Genomic DNA, 15450 nt, shown 5'->3' with positions numbered 1-15450 from the left:
GGATTACAACATTTAATAGGTAATCTAATCCTAATAGGAATATAAGATACATTCCCATATTTTCTAGGATTTACACAATCACATTCCCATTCTAAATAGGACTGCAACACTTTTTAGTTTTTTTTTTCATATATTTGTACTTATAATTTGTACTCTTTTTTTTTTTATTTGTGCCAATATTCTTTTTAGTTTTTATTTCTACCTATATTTTTTTTGTGAATGTACCCATGCTAATTATATATATTGATTTTATTTTTCAAATATATCAATAATATTTCTTAAAAAAATATATTAATACTTAAGTGGGTACATTATTCTTTTGCTAGAACTATGGGAAGATTAATATTAATCTATTATTGATTTTTAAGTAATTATAACATTTTGTAAAAACATTATTTAAATTTGTTTAAATTTCATAATTTGTGGGATATTAAATGTATAAATGCAGGAGTTAAATGCATTAAATGATGTCATAGCTTGATCAAATTATTTAAGGGTAATGTTAAGGAGACTAAATTTGTAAACTAAATTTTAGAAACTAAATAACATGGAAGTTGATGATTAGTTTATTACTTAAGCGTTAATTACGTGCTCATTACTATTGGTGACACATCATTTTTACAAATTTAGTCTCCCTAACATTACCCATTATTTAAACAATTAAGATTTCATTATAACAATTAGGTTGAATATGGACCGGTACCAAAATAAACCTTTTATAAAATATGCAACGAATAAAATTTTTGGTGTTATCATATTCAACAACATTGTCTAATATGATATCATGTACCTAAATATTTTGCAGTACTTTTGGGACTAATCTGACAACAAGTACGTATGTGTATGAAAACTTGTTTGTGGTTTTCATTTCTATCGTTGGCTTGCTACTGTTTACATATCTCATTGGAAACGTGCATGTTGGTATATTTAATCTCTCTGTACTTTAACTTTCAACAAATTTTCCCGTGTTTGGGACTGCATGCGGAGATCATTCTTCGAGTATGTTAAGTAACCATTTGATTTGTGCCGAGACAGACTTTTATGCAGTTGGAAGCTACAAAACAAGAGGAGAGGAGACGAAAATATGCACAAGATGACGTAGACAAGTGGATGTCCAGAAATGAAGTCCCTGGTGATACAAAGGGACAAATCTTGAGTTGCATAGAAGAACAAGAATTGGAACAACAGAGTGATGCTGATCTCCATAATTCTCTGTTCTATATTCGTCCCAAGAATATCAGACCACATCAGATGCTTCGTTTTTGCATGAAAAGACTTAAGAAAGTATGTTCCTCAACCTCCATCTCTCACCATTCATTTATGTTATACATTGTTTTGAAACAAAATGATATTAACATTCAACATTCGAATTACAATAAAGATAAGGTTGCACAACATAATCTTAAAGTTTATAGTCCAATATTATATAATAATGCTAAGTTAGTTAACAACACGGAGTAACATTGTTATTACTATAGCTAGGTAATATCATCCATTTTCACTGCAATGTTGTTCTGATAATATATGTTTGTGCGCGCTCGCATGTGCTTAGGTAAAAAAGCTTCAAAACATGGCTGCCGAAGTGTTGAAGTCGATGTGCGACTGTCTGAAGCCAGTGACGTACAATAAGAACAAATTCGTTTTTCGAATGGGAGATCCAGTCGACTGCATACTGTTCATTATTGAAGGGACAGTGTGGACGTACGCGTTGAGTGATGGTCAAGCTGGGCAAGGAATCTCATCATTGGCCACCAAGCGCCTCGTGAAAGGTGACTTCTACGGCGTAGAGCTTCTCGATTGTGCATCAGACAGTTTCACCGAACTTCCAGCCTCCGGCAAACATGTCAAATGTCAGACAAAAGTAGAAGCATTTCTGCTCATGGCCAACGACTTGGACGCTGTAGTTTCCGAACACCGGCTAAAGTGGGAGGAAAACGAGATGCGTTCTCAAGAGGTGGAGATCATGGCAACTTAAAAAATGTGCATTGATGTCATAATAATATACAATAGCGTTTTAGAAAAATGCTATTCAGCCCACGCTATAATAGCTGAAGCCTTTTCCACTATAAGACAATCTCCAATTGTGGGTTAAAAGCCAAATTACCCCCCAAAATTTCCCTCCAAACCCAATCCAACCCAAGGGGAAATTTTGGGCTAAATGCTAAATCAAGGCCAGATTCCCCCCTAAAATTTAACCCAAAAATCGGAATTAAATTAGAATCCCCCTCTCTTTTTTTACATAATTTTTATTAAACATTTGTTTCTTTTAAAAATTTGATTAAGATGCTTTAACTAATGTCCACCTAATTATTTTTAAATTTATTTTATTTACATGTCATTGGTTTATTTTTTAAAATAAAAATGCTATATGTTAATTTCCCACTTTATCCTTTTAGTTGATAAGGGGATTTTTTTTGGCTTGTCAGGATTTATACCTTTTTTTAGGGATATTATTAATGGCTATTAACTAAATCACCAATATTATCTATAAACTTTGAATTTTGAAATTTTTTTTGGCGTCAGGGTTTATACCCCTTTTGTTGGCTCATTCACATCATAAAATTATTATTAAAATATAAAAGTTGTTGATAAAAATGAAGAGTTTGGAGTCTTTGGACTGAGATTAGTGCTATTCGGCATGAGATATATAAATGTGAATTTTAAATTGAAATCAATTTGAAACGTACTCAGGTCAATTTGAAATGTACCAATAACAACTTGAAACATAAGGATTCTAAATTGAAACTTACCCATTTCACCTTGAAACGTTCAATAACAACTTAAAACGTACCGATGCTAAATTGAAACGTACCCATTTTAGCTTGAAACATTCAATAACAACTTAAAACGTACCGATGCTAAATTGAAACGTACCCATTCTAGCTTAAAACGTACCAATACATCATTTTGAAACATATACCAATGCTAAATTGAATCTACCCAATACAAACTATCCTTTAAAAGAAAATGTACCACTAAATTCTATTTCCCAAATGTACCAAAGCATTTGAGATAAAATGCACCCAAGAATCAAAATAATAAGAAAAAGGTACGTTAGAAGTTATAATTTAGTACGTTTGTTGGAATGTATTTGGTACGATTGTCAATAATTGGGTACGTCTGTTTAAAGTTATTAGATACATTTTAAATTTTTTATTGATAGTTTTCCAAATAGGTACATTAACAGTGGTATACATTTTTAGTGTACCAAGCGGGTTTGTATATCATATTTAACTTGGGTACAATTGTTGTCATATATTGAGTAAGCAACCATTAACAATTCAAATTCAAAAGCCAATGAGATAACACTTCCAGATTCCAAGGATAACAACAAAATAAAAAGGATAATGACAATTTTTAATGGAATTGAAATACTAAATTCAGAAGGAGAAAATCTACTGGTAAAAATAAATAAATTCCCAATGCTTGAAAGAATGGCAGTGTTCGTAAATTTTAGAAAAATGAAATCAGTTTTTGTAATCTACTTGGCTCCTCATTTAAAGGAGGCGGTACAATCTAAAACGTAAAACCTATAGATGTTTAATCAAACAAGTTGGGGAATGAGGCACCAATATCAAAAGCTCCCTTTAAAATTTTCAATATTTATCAGAATTTAAATTTTTTTAGATTAAAATGTTCATAAAATTAATTTACGATAGTCTACATATTTATTTATTTATTTATTTTTAATTTAATTTAACAAAAAAAAGGCCTAAGTTCATTCTTTAATAATCTCGGACTAAAATTTTAAGCTAGAACGGTTGGAGCAGAAAAGCTGTTTCTGGGCTAAAAGCTAAATTTTCCGGGCTAAAATATTTAGCTTTTAGCCCAACCATTGGAGATGGTCTAACGTTTCAGAAATGCTATTAATATAAATCATAGTATTTTGAAGTGCTATGAATTTTCTTTAATAGCGTTTATAAAATTTATGCGCATCCAGAGATGAAAAAAATGATTGTACAAAGAACCACTTAATAGTTTTTGTTATAACGAAAGGCACTAAACACATATCTATCATAAACCTAATTAAATTTCCAAAACAGTTGTTATGTTATTGTTATTATCACACCAAAAGAGTTAGATACGCCATTGTGCTATTGTTAGTAAGTAGCACACCAAAACAATCACAAGTCATTATTTTATTGTCATTAGAACATCAAAACATTTATCCTAAACTCGTCAATTCCTTGTATTTTTTGTTACGAAAATGTGAATGATGATTTTTTTTTTTTGGCATGTCAATATCAAGCACCTGAAATAGTCGAAATTTCAAGTACAACAATAACTTAAAAAGTCTGATTCATAATATAATTATCATCCACGGTAAATTCCCAATAACATAATGTCAAATGGCTATATAATTATCATCCACAAATAATTATTGGAGTAGGTGCTCAGGAACCCCATCTACACACAAATAAACCTAAATCCCACCAATGCCCTTCAAGGGAGAGCTCAAGAACCCCCCATCTACACACTTAACAAATTACCTATTCTCTATTTTTTTTTTTTTCCCATCTGCTATTCAAGCAACCGATGTCGCTACTAGTAACTACTTCTCGCCGATTTGTCTTGCCGGTGTTGAAGACTCACGTAGTGCACTCACCTCCCTCCTCAAGAAAGGAGGCAACGCAAAGGCAGCTGAGTGCATCTGCCAAACAAACAACGCCGTTATTTTGCTTTACAAGTATATCCAAAGCAAAAGAAATGGATGCAAATATAGCAGATTACTATGTAAAGTGTGTCCTACCTCGGAGTTATAGAACTTAAGTTCTCTCCTATGTTTGAGAGCTCTTTCTAACTTCTCAATAGAATTGACGGGATTTTTGAAATCAACGGGAGGCCCCGCTGTTGAGCACAACAGAAAACCTATCACACCACTGCGCAACAAGTAATCTCACAAGTAAGAATAATTTCATGATATCAACCCGGTCTTAATAAGGATCAAGAATCAGCAGTTAAGCGAGGTGTGTAGTCTAGTCATTGTCAATGCATAAATAACACAAGTTCACAGAGAAACTCGAGACTTCTTTGCCATAACAAAAAAAACATATATATATATATATATATATATATATATATATATATATACATACACATATATATAAATATAAAGGTTGAGAGCAAGAGTAGATTAATGCGTGAAAAGGAAAGTATTACCTTGGATACGTAGGAACACTTGCCCAAGCATAATTGACAGACCCCTTGAATATTTGACGGCAAACAGAGATCATATCTTGAATAAGATGCGTATGGAGCCATATGCTCTCTGTCATATTACAGAGAACACCACCAGGCCTTAATGCTCTAGCTATTGTCTCAAAAAATGGCTTCTCTACAAGCTCTTGGGCAGGACCTGCATCCAAAGGAAACCATACATTTAAGCACTAGATTTAGAACCTTATTATGGGGGCACAGAAAATAGAGAGTAGCAAGAAACAAACATGTCCTCCGTAGGATTTATACGAACAGCTCAAAGACATCATTGTATGCTCACAAATCAATACGACAAAATTTTGAAGTCAGCCAGCCAAAAAATGCACGGCAAAACTATTGTAAAGAGAAAATTCATACCGACAGGGTCTGATGAATCAACAATTACAGCATCATACTTCCCTTCAGGTGCAAGCCTTAAGAATTCAGTAGCTGACATGCATTTAAAATGAGATATAATGGGACAGCCCGCCAAATACAAAGTCAATTTGATTTTACCAATTGGATCAACAAATAGTAAGTATTAAACCTACCATCACCGACATGAAGGTGGACGCGAGGGTCCTGAAATCCAACGGCTAACTGAGGGAAAAACTTCTTGGACACCTACAAAAAGGCAATCAAAAGAAAACAGATAGTCAGCTCAAATTCTTAACAATCAAATACACAAAGGAGTACTTACACCACTTACATCTATAACCATCTTATCTATCTCACATATATCAATATGCTCAATGGAAGGATGGCGAGAAACCTCCCTAAGAACCCCACCATCACCACCACCAACAACCAGAACCTGCATCGAAAATCATATAGCACTTAGCGCTGTCGCCGCAATAACAAAACAATAACAACTTTATGAGGGCATAAATGCTTCCCATTTTTATCACTTCTAATTTCTATCACTATATTCCAAGCACAAAAGTAGACCAAACTGCATTCACCAGGCTGTAACCAACTCAAATTATTATAAAAATGTGGGCTTTTAAATTTCATAATAACACCATTCCACATTCAACATTCTATTCTCTGCCAACTAGGGAAGCTGGTTCATAGTGCAAATGGTCATCTACAGGATAACTTCAGCCAAATCCGAAGTTTGGCAGAGCAGTACCATTGTGCAGATATGGATACAAAATCATTGCATCCAAGTCAAGCCAAAATGAGGCAGAATAATACAATTTTATGGGCTAAACACCATATGTGATGCCTGGCTCGTAACGAACAAGGGATCCCTAAATGTACAGATAGCCTTTGCAATTCATACTACGATCAGTAACATGACCATGAGCTCGTGTATTCAGGTTCAGCTCACCATTGCAGTGAAAACCATCTTAAGCTTTCAGAGAATATGCAAAAGAAAAGTGCATGAAGAACATTCAAACTCTATTCAAATCCCAGATAAAGTGTTTCATTTTTTAAAATCAAAGCAAAAAATTGATTTCAATCTAGTTATACTATGTGTTCTCATGGTCACGGGTAATCATGATCAAGAGATCAAGAGATCAAGAGATTCAGCAGACTTTACACACAGTCACACACACGCACACACACAACAAAAAACATGAGGAGGGATGGATCATGTATAATTACTGTCTTGGGGGAGGAAATTGAACAAAGAGGTAGATGTGCTATCATCTCCTGGTATGCACATTCATCTTTCTCACTCAGCTGGATAATGCCATCAAGAACAAGCACTTTTCCATATATTGAGGACTGCATAAAAAAAGGAATTCATAAATAAGATTTAGAAAAGGAACGCAAGGGTGATACACAAGCAAATTAAACTGTCTTAAGACAAAAATGACAAACCTCAAACACCAAAATCTCTTGGTACTCTGATTTTCCCCTATACAGAATATTTTCTACTTTCAGTGAATGAGCTTCACCTGAAAAAAAAAAATAATAACAAAAATGAAAACCTTCAACACAATTACATGCAGAAAAACTCTAAATTTAGAGGTGTGAAATTTTACAAAGGAGTATTCCGATTAGAAGTGATAATTGTAAAAGAAGCACTCCTTTACTATGAATAGTGAGAAAAAGAAGAGAATAAAAAAAAACAATTACCAAAAGCTTCAACAAGTTACCAAATGAAATTCAGATCATGGAGTTGCCAATACAAGATATCACTGAAGCAAGAAAAACTACTCCATTCGTTTTATCTTTTCCTCATTACATGAAAACAGGGTAAATTTGACAAAGCGGTCCTCTAATGGACAAGTTTTCCTAAAGTTATACTAAGAATGAAGGATCACAAAATAAGCAAGAGATCATGACCAGCAATGAAACTTAGCAACCTCAGTAAATAACACAAGAAAGGGATCTTGATCCAGAAGTGAAAAATGAAGCATGCGTTGTGTGGTATATAAATAAACTACAAATGAGAACACGAAATGTGTGGATGCATACAAGTGTGTACCTGGCCACATAGGGTTGTTGAAATAAACCTTTTTACAATCCTTCTCTGCAATTACAAAAAAGAAAAGAAAAGAAACGAGTCAATTACAAACAACCAACAAGAAGTCAATTTACAAAAGTGAAAAATCATAGATAATGACCAGAGCGAGACTGGGATTCTGAGAACCACCCAGAAACAACAGTGGAATGACATTTTGCCTCGGCCTCAGGGGTAGAAGCCATAGCCTTCAAGCAACAAGAAGGGATGGCCTTCTCCGAACCATTCCCGTTACTCCCCTTCCCATCCATAGTCCTCTGGCATTCCAAACCTCTTCCTGCGCCGTCCTCCATATATTATCTTCTTCTTCTCCGTCTCCAGTCTCTAACAATCAATACATACTCATAAGTAACATATAGCGGAAAGAATACATTCACTACAAAAACCATCTTTCAGAATTAAAAAACGATTCTTCTGGCACAGCACAACACACTCATGTTGCACCAAGTTAAACCATCTATCTTAAACAATCAGATTAAAACAAACAATGTTAAACTAATGACATACCAGAAGAACTATCACAAAAACGATTCCACCCAAATAAAGAAGTATTACCCACCCAGAAAATCCCAAAAACACTAAACTTCAAAAATCGGATCATCTATATACCAACAAGTACCAAAAGCAAAAAAATGGGAAATTTAAAAAATAAATAAACAAAATTGATATATTCATTGCACGAACAAAGAAAGTAAAAGTATTTTTTCGATTTTCTCGGCCACAATTTTCCCGGGAAACAAACAAAAGTCCAGGGCTTTAAGCCATTAACAAAAGACCGTTCCCAAAAGCGAAGCCCGAGATAGTGAATACCACTCTGTTTGTCCAAATTACGAAATTAATTTCAAAAATAAAAAATCGGAAAATAAAATCAAAAGAACCCATCTTTTCTTCAGAACTTGCAGAGCGGCAAGGATTAAAATTAAGGAATGAGAAAACGTACAGCGGGTAGATACAGATGTAGGGAGAGAAGCAGAAACCTAGAGATATAGATGCAGAGAGAGAAAGAGAAGGGTTGATCTTGCCTGGGTTGATCACAAATTGGGTTTTCGTGGCGCTTCAAGTGAGCGGGAAACGAAAATTAGTACGAACTGGGTAAATAGTCACACTCGCAGTCTCTCTCTCTCTCTCTCTCTGAGAAGTCTGTCGTTAAATCTTTGCTCTGCCTCTCTCTGGTTCTGTCTGCTGCTCCAATTCGGTTTGCACGAGACCGCCTATCGAGACCAATTATTTATAGGAAGTTTAACGAAAAATTCGGTATTGTTTATTTTAATGAAAAATTATATTTTTATATTAAAAGTTAATTTTAATATTTTTTACTTTAGGGAAAATTATAATGCCCTACATCTTTTCTATAATTGTTAGATTAAACATATATCCCTTTTAAAGATTTGATTAAGGTGCTTTGATCAATTACCACCTCAATAATTTTCTATTTATTTATTTCCATATCATTAATTTTCCTTAATTTAAATGCATTTATATAGAGGCATAAAGTAGCTTAGCAACTAATTACCTATAATATAGGAATTTAATTTCTTCAATCCCCTTCTACGCATTAAATGACAATTTTTTAATAAAATAAAATAAAAAATTAATTAACTAATTCCTCATTTCCTTATTATCAATATTTAAAAAAATATATCTTTCTATTAAAAATGTCTCAATAAAAGTCTTCAATACATATTTTTTTCACGTATAGATATATTAAAAATGTACCGAAAAATCAAATGTACCATAAAACCAAATGTACCCATTATTATGTAACCCTTTTGGTACATTTAGATTTCAAATATACAAAGAAATCAAATGTACCATAAATTCAAATGTGCCCATTGTCAGTTAACCCTTTTGGTACGTTTAGATTCCAAATGTACCAAAATACCAAATGAACAAAAAATCTCAAATGTAACGCAAAATCAAATGTCTCTATTAGATAACCCTTTTGGTACATTTACATTCCAAATGTACCGAGAAATACAAAAAATCAAATCCACTATAAAACTAAATGTGTCCATATTATAGGTAACTAGACGTAGCTATATAATCAAACAAATATTTATTATGTGTTGGATGTTCTAAATAATAAAATCTGACAATTTTTTTTATAAATATTCTACTATATTCACACAAAAAAGTAGAAATTATAACAAACAATAAAAAAAATGCATAGAGATGGATAATAAATGCATAAATATAGAGATAATAGGAAAAGAAAAACAAACGAAATGCCCAGAAGAAGTTGTGAAAAACTAAAATTCTAAACAAAATTGAACTTAAGTGAAAAAGCTGAAATTAATAACCAAAATTTTAGGAAAATGTTTAATCAAATTTTCCAAATGAGTGTATGTTTAGTCTAAAAAATGAAAAAATAAGGCGCCTATATCAAAACGCTCCTTTACTTTACCCTTTATTTTATCATTTTCGTTAAAACTCAAAATTTTCATACATTTTTATTTATTTTTGGAATGTGAAAGTGTAAATCAGTTTTTAATTCAATTTTGGGGAACAGATTTACAGATACGAATAAAGGCAGCTTTTTTATTATTAACTAGCATATCGGCACACACAAAGTTTGAGAACATTTTTTATTTTTGTTTTTGAAATAGAAGGAGAGGGGAAGATAGTGAAATAGATTGTGGGAGTGGGAAGTTTGTTTTTTTTTTTTAATTAGAGATATATTATTATTACATGTAGTGAGGCTTTGAAAAACTGTAGCAAATTTTGGTTGTGTAAAATTACATTTCTACCTCATATTTCTTATTCATATCTTGTCTTAATTAGATGGTTAAATTAGTAATTTTATAAGGTTTTGGTTGACAATGAGTGTTTTATTAATTAGTACATATGAGAAATTATTTACTTTGCCGATAATATAATACATTAATCAGCATAATTAGTTGATTTTTCTTTTTTAAGTTTTTAACTAATTGTATTCTTAGACTTAATGTACCGGACCGTATTCCGACACACTAAAAAATCTCTCGTCGTTTATAACTCTAGTTTATCACCTTGACTTTCAATCAGTATCTCTCATTAGGAACTAATGACAATCTACTTTATAGTCATTAGGGACTGATCAGTATAAGTAGGTAGTGACCCTTTTGGCTGCAGAGGTCATTTAGAATCATCACTTCAGAGCTTCAATTTGACATCTCTAGTTTTTTATTGGGTAGTCACCTCAGTCAATTATAAGCCGATCAACACAAACGGAAATTGAGTAAAAAAAGTTTTATCCGTATCGGTTTTGAGCATGTGTAATAGGTGTCCTAGCACAAGACTCTAATTCTAAAAGGTCCCGAAAAGGGGGTATCATTTGTATGTGGATGATAGATTGTCTGCCCGCCTGTTTAGATGTCATTTTCATCTTCTCCTATTTTATGCGATCACGGTTAAGTCATATTAATATTTTATATTATTTTTTTATAGAGATAATAAGATAAAAAGTAATAAGAATATAAAATGTTGACATGGTTTAACCGTGATCGCACAAAATAGGAGGAGATGGAAATGACATCCAAACAGAAGAGCAGACAATCTGCCTCTTTGTATGTGTACTAAGTTGATTTGTGGCAAAAAATAACTTCATTTTTGAAAATCTTATAAGTTTTGCGTGTGAGTAAGAGAAATCTGACATCTATATTGCATTAAGAGGAATCACTTTTATGTGTTTAGTTTGCTCATATCGATTTATCTCTAAATTGTGTTTCTATTTATGTTTTTCATTATTTTTGTTGATTTGAAGGATAACTCACAAGCAATGATACCCCATATAGATGTCTTCGTAATACAACTATAAACATATAATTAGCTTTGTAGCATGAATTTTTATACAATTACTCATTCGCTATCTTCCATACAGGGATTCTAAAATCTCAAAATTGGCCCTGCTTCGCACTTTATATCTTTACTACACATAAGATTTATGCATGTATATAATATCTACAGGGGTGTGTTATCCACACACCTCTTTTTACTTTTCATAAACCTTATTAATTTTTGGCCGTCACGTCGAATGAATTGAAGAAGAGTAAATGATAGAAATTAATAAGGAACTTTCATAAAAATGGCTTGGGCCAAGTATTTTAATAAAAAATTATGCTATAATTTTATTTAATGAAAAAGATTTAAATTTTAATATAAAAAAACTCCTAAACTTTAATAAAAAGACAAAAGAACTTAAATTTTAATGAAAAAAACATAATTTTAATATTAAAAAAAATTGACGTGCAGGGTGCACGCGTCCTCACACATATTGTTTATGAAACTTACTATGCTATTTATGAAGTTTAACGATACTACACTATTTATGAAATTTACTACGTTGTTTATGAAACTTAACAGTACTACACTGTTTAAAAAATTTACTACACTATTTATGAAACTTACTATGTTGTTTATGAAACTTAATGGTATAATACTATTTATGAAACTTACTGGTGATATAATGTTTATAAAACTTACTACATTGTTTATGAAACTTAATGATACTACATTGTTTATGAAACTTAACGATACTATATTGTTTATGAACCTTATTACATTGTTTATGAAATTTAACGATACAACACTGTTTATGAACATTAACGATACTACACTGTTTATATACGTATGTTATTTCTTTTGCTTTAAGAAGATACAAGTGAAATATGCGTATATTATTTCATTAATTTTCCTTTTTATCAAAGACATCACAATTTTAAGGTAATGGGAGGAGATCCCCTTCTCAAGCTCATAACTGTAGATAGGTTCAAAGCTGATAAAATCATAAATAGGTTCGCACTGCATCCCAGGTGCCTTGTCTAGTCGAAGCCAGAAAGAAGCTTCAATTTGTAAGTTTCCATTTGTAAGTTGTACTAGTCTTCAATCTTCAGGCTTCATCTAAACCAAATTATAATAGGAAAACTAATGAAAAGGGCTTGAAAACTTTGAGTTTTAATGATAAAGACAAAATAAAGGGTAAAGTGAATAGTACCAGGATTGACTTTTTAGTGTAAAAATATGGTTTTTCGTTAAAGTGAACAGTACCAGGTGCTTTTCGTTAAAGTTCCCAATTATAATTGGTACTTCACTATGCCGCTGACAGACCTCCAAACCTAAATTCTTTGATAGCTAAGTTTGTGAATGGAAGTGACATGTTTTGCAATGAAAGATTAAAGTTAATTCGAAGCATTATTAAAGAATATTGGATGGTCAAGCCCGCGTGATTTTGGAACAAAAACTTGCCCATGAAAGGTTGTATCATGTAATATTTGAGGCAAGCCAATTTCCTAGAGATTGATGTAGATATAGGACCATCATTTGTGGCAAGGAGTATCATCTTTGATTTTTATCAAAGAATTGAGAAACCATTACGGACGAGGAAGAAAGGTGGGGGTGTATGGTGGGAGGCGCTGGGCTAATGTCTTTTTTTTTTTCTTTCTTATTTTCTAGTATTTATTATTAAATAAAATTATTAGGTGTTTTATTTATTTATTCATGTAGTACTGTCTCACTACGTCCTGTTGTTGGGCTGTTTCCTTCAATGATTCAGTGGCTAAAATCAAAGGGAAACCCGCCACAGCATAGAACAGCAGATTTATCTCTTTTCTATCTGAATGCATGCATGCCTTCGGTTTCAGTTTTTCGTATAAAGTAAGCTATGCACACAACTCCTTAATTGACAAATAATGAGTGGTTTTGGTTCCTCACTTTTCTTTTAGTGGGTGCTATAAAAACAAAAGAAAACAAAACAAAAGAAACTCCATGTGTTTCTTACTTTGGTACGTACTAAAGAACCATTCGATTGAGCTGGAAAGAAACTAATCAAGGTTTCATAAAAAATTTAAAAAAAATGTGATGCGAGAGAGATTATCTTTTTAGACTATATTTTATAGGCCACATGATGTTGCTGTTAACTACATTGCAAAAATGAAGAATTGGTACAGAGAAAGAGGAAGAATTGGTAGAGAGAAACAAGAGAGATTGTATTGATTGACTAGAGAAAATGTATACAACTGAACTTAAGGAAATGATAGCTATACAATTCCTTATATAGCCATATATACCATTTACAATAATACCCTTCTAACTATATTTCTGTTATATCAATTATTACTCCCCCCTCAAACTAAACTTGGAGTATCTAAGTGAAGTTTGAACTAGCTAAGTATTTGAGACTGATATGGAACTACGAGACTAAGATGTCTGCAATGCTTCAAGAACATTGGACTGTGCAATCCTTGTGGAAATACATCTGCAATTATTGTTACGAATCAACTGAAAACTTTCTTGGATGCATCTCGAGTCATCTATCTCTCATGCAAAGTCAGAGTGAGTGCCCTGAGGAATGTAGGGAAGTTGTTCCATCTTTCATGTACGCTGCAACACGATTTTTTTTACTTGCTAGAATTGTGTGACCTCCGAACTCTGTTTAGTGAAAAATATGGAAATTCTCTCCAACATTTTCTGAATAAAGAGTTTGTGAAGAGGTTGAAATCAAAGCCTCCAACGAAGGAGATGAAGATTCAGTTAATGCATGACATAGCATGGGAATTCTCAATTGAATGGGATTCAAAGGCCTTGGAACAGAAACTGTATACTTCGCCTACACCTGACCAAGGTCAGCATAGGTATAGGTCTCCAGTTGACAGCGATAACAATATGCACAAATCACATAAAGGGCAGGATAAGAGCAAGTTCATTGGGGGTGGGATAGGCCGGCACCCAGTGGAAAAAACAGGCTGAGACTCAGCCAATCCACTCCAGCCCGTGGAATCGACTGGCACCCAGCCCAAGCCAGTCCACAGGCCGGCCTAAAATCGACAGACCTTGGGACCGGCTCAACTGACGCCAACGTGGTGTCGGAGGGCAAGGAGCCACGGAGCAGGGATAAACATATATGTTTCGGAAGTGGCAAGGCGAAGACCAACTTCCCCACCCCCACTGAGCTCCATCTCGACGCCATCAACATCGCCAACATGAACAACGCCTCCAAATTAGCTGTGACGACGAACATCAGCAACAGCCCCAACAGCCACAGCAGCACCATGGAGTCTTCCTCCCCACCATCTCTGCGCCCGCTCGACCTCACTCTCAAAACCCCCTTTTTGTCCACTGGCGGCGGCTACTTCACCGCCGCGAAAGGCTTCCGCATACTTCCCGCTTTCCATCTCGTGATCTTCTTCGACACCTTCGCACCGGCCGACAGTGCTGCTGCCCTCCAGCACGCTTGCGAAACTTGCAGGTTCGACCCCCCCCCGCCCCCACATCAGGCTCGGGCCATAGCAACTCGTCCTCGTCCTTAGTCGTTGACTTCGAGCGCACCTTCCGCAACGGGCGGCTCGATCTCAACCTCAACCTTCCTCCCCCCTTAGAAGTCGCCTAAACTACAGCCGCCCGCTGCGAAAAATCCCCCTGTTTTTTCTTTCCGGTCCAAGTTTGTTCATTTTTTATGTAAGAAACAAAACCCCTCTTAGCTTGGTGCCTAGCTTTATTTTTATTATTTTATAATAAAAAATAATTATTTTTTAATAAAATTGACTAGACTATTTTTTGTTAAGGATGGAGATGCATTGGCCTATTACTGTTCATTGGAGTCTATTACTGTTCACTGGAGTGGATAAATAGGCTGGGTGTTGGCACAAAGTCCTTAGGGGTGGACTTGCTCTAATGTTTTCTCGAAGAGAAGAAACCATGATGCCGAGGACAAATTAAGCCACACAACGACTTCTACTGCATCAAAAGGAAATGAGATCGACTTGAAATCTCAGGCAAGCAAGGGCGACTCTTATGACAGATAC

At 33.9% G+C, this 15450-nt stretch overlaps 2 protein-coding genes and 1 pseudogene across 4 annotated transcripts; 2 read left to right on the top strand and 1 right to left on the bottom strand.

Moving 5' to 3' along the window:
• Window positions 1-1041: 1041 nt before the first annotated feature.
• LOC126615418 (putative cyclic nucleotide-gated ion channel 13) lies at window positions 1042-1975 on the top strand. The gene is made up of 2 exons (XM_050283253.1): window positions 1042-1284; window positions 1553-1975. Exons 1-2 carry the CDS (start codon window positions 1042-1044, stop codon window positions 1973-1975), a joined length of 666 nt encoding a protein of 221 aa, XP_050139210.1.
• Window positions 1976-4282: 2307 nt separating this feature from the next.
• On the bottom strand, window positions 4283-8891 carry LOC126624492 (spermine synthase-like). 3 transcript variants are annotated; one of them, XM_050293560.1, is made up of 11 exons: window positions 8613-8891; window positions 7776-7996; window positions 7637-7681; window positions 7027-7103; window positions 6808-6930; window positions 5906-6010; window positions 5748-5820; window positions 5575-5646; window positions 5161-5356; window positions 4751-4880; window positions 4283-4651 (listed from the first exon to the last, which is right to left on the bottom strand). In XM_050293560.1, exons 2-11 carry the CDS (start codon window positions 7963-7965, stop codon window positions 4553-4555), a joined length of 1110 nt encoding a protein of 369 aa, XP_050149517.1. In that variant the 5' UTR covers window positions 7966-7996; window positions 8613-8891; the 3' UTR covers window positions 4283-4552. The 3 variants fall into 3 exon arrangements, with proteins under 3 accessions (XP_050149517.1, XP_050149530.1, XP_050149524.1); XM_050293573.1 differs by having other exon boundaries at window positions 8650-8891; XM_050293567.1 differs by having other exon boundaries at window positions 8695-8891.
• A 5276-nt stretch (window positions 8892-14167) lies between these two features.
• On the top strand, window positions 14168-15035 carry LOC126615415 (ethylene-responsive transcription factor 4-like; annotated as a pseudogene).
• The last annotated feature ends 415 nt before the right edge of the window (window positions 15036-15450 follow it).

This window comes from Malus sylvestris, chromosome 1, assembly GCF_916048215.2.
Source record: "Malus sylvestris chromosome 1, drMalSylv7.2, whole genome shotgun sequence".
Lineage (NCBI taxonomy): Eukaryota > Viridiplantae > Streptophyta > Magnoliopsida > Rosales > Rosaceae > Malus > Malus sylvestris.
Note: the sequence above shows the minus strand (reverse complement) of the source record. Positions and strands in the feature narration are given on the sequence as shown.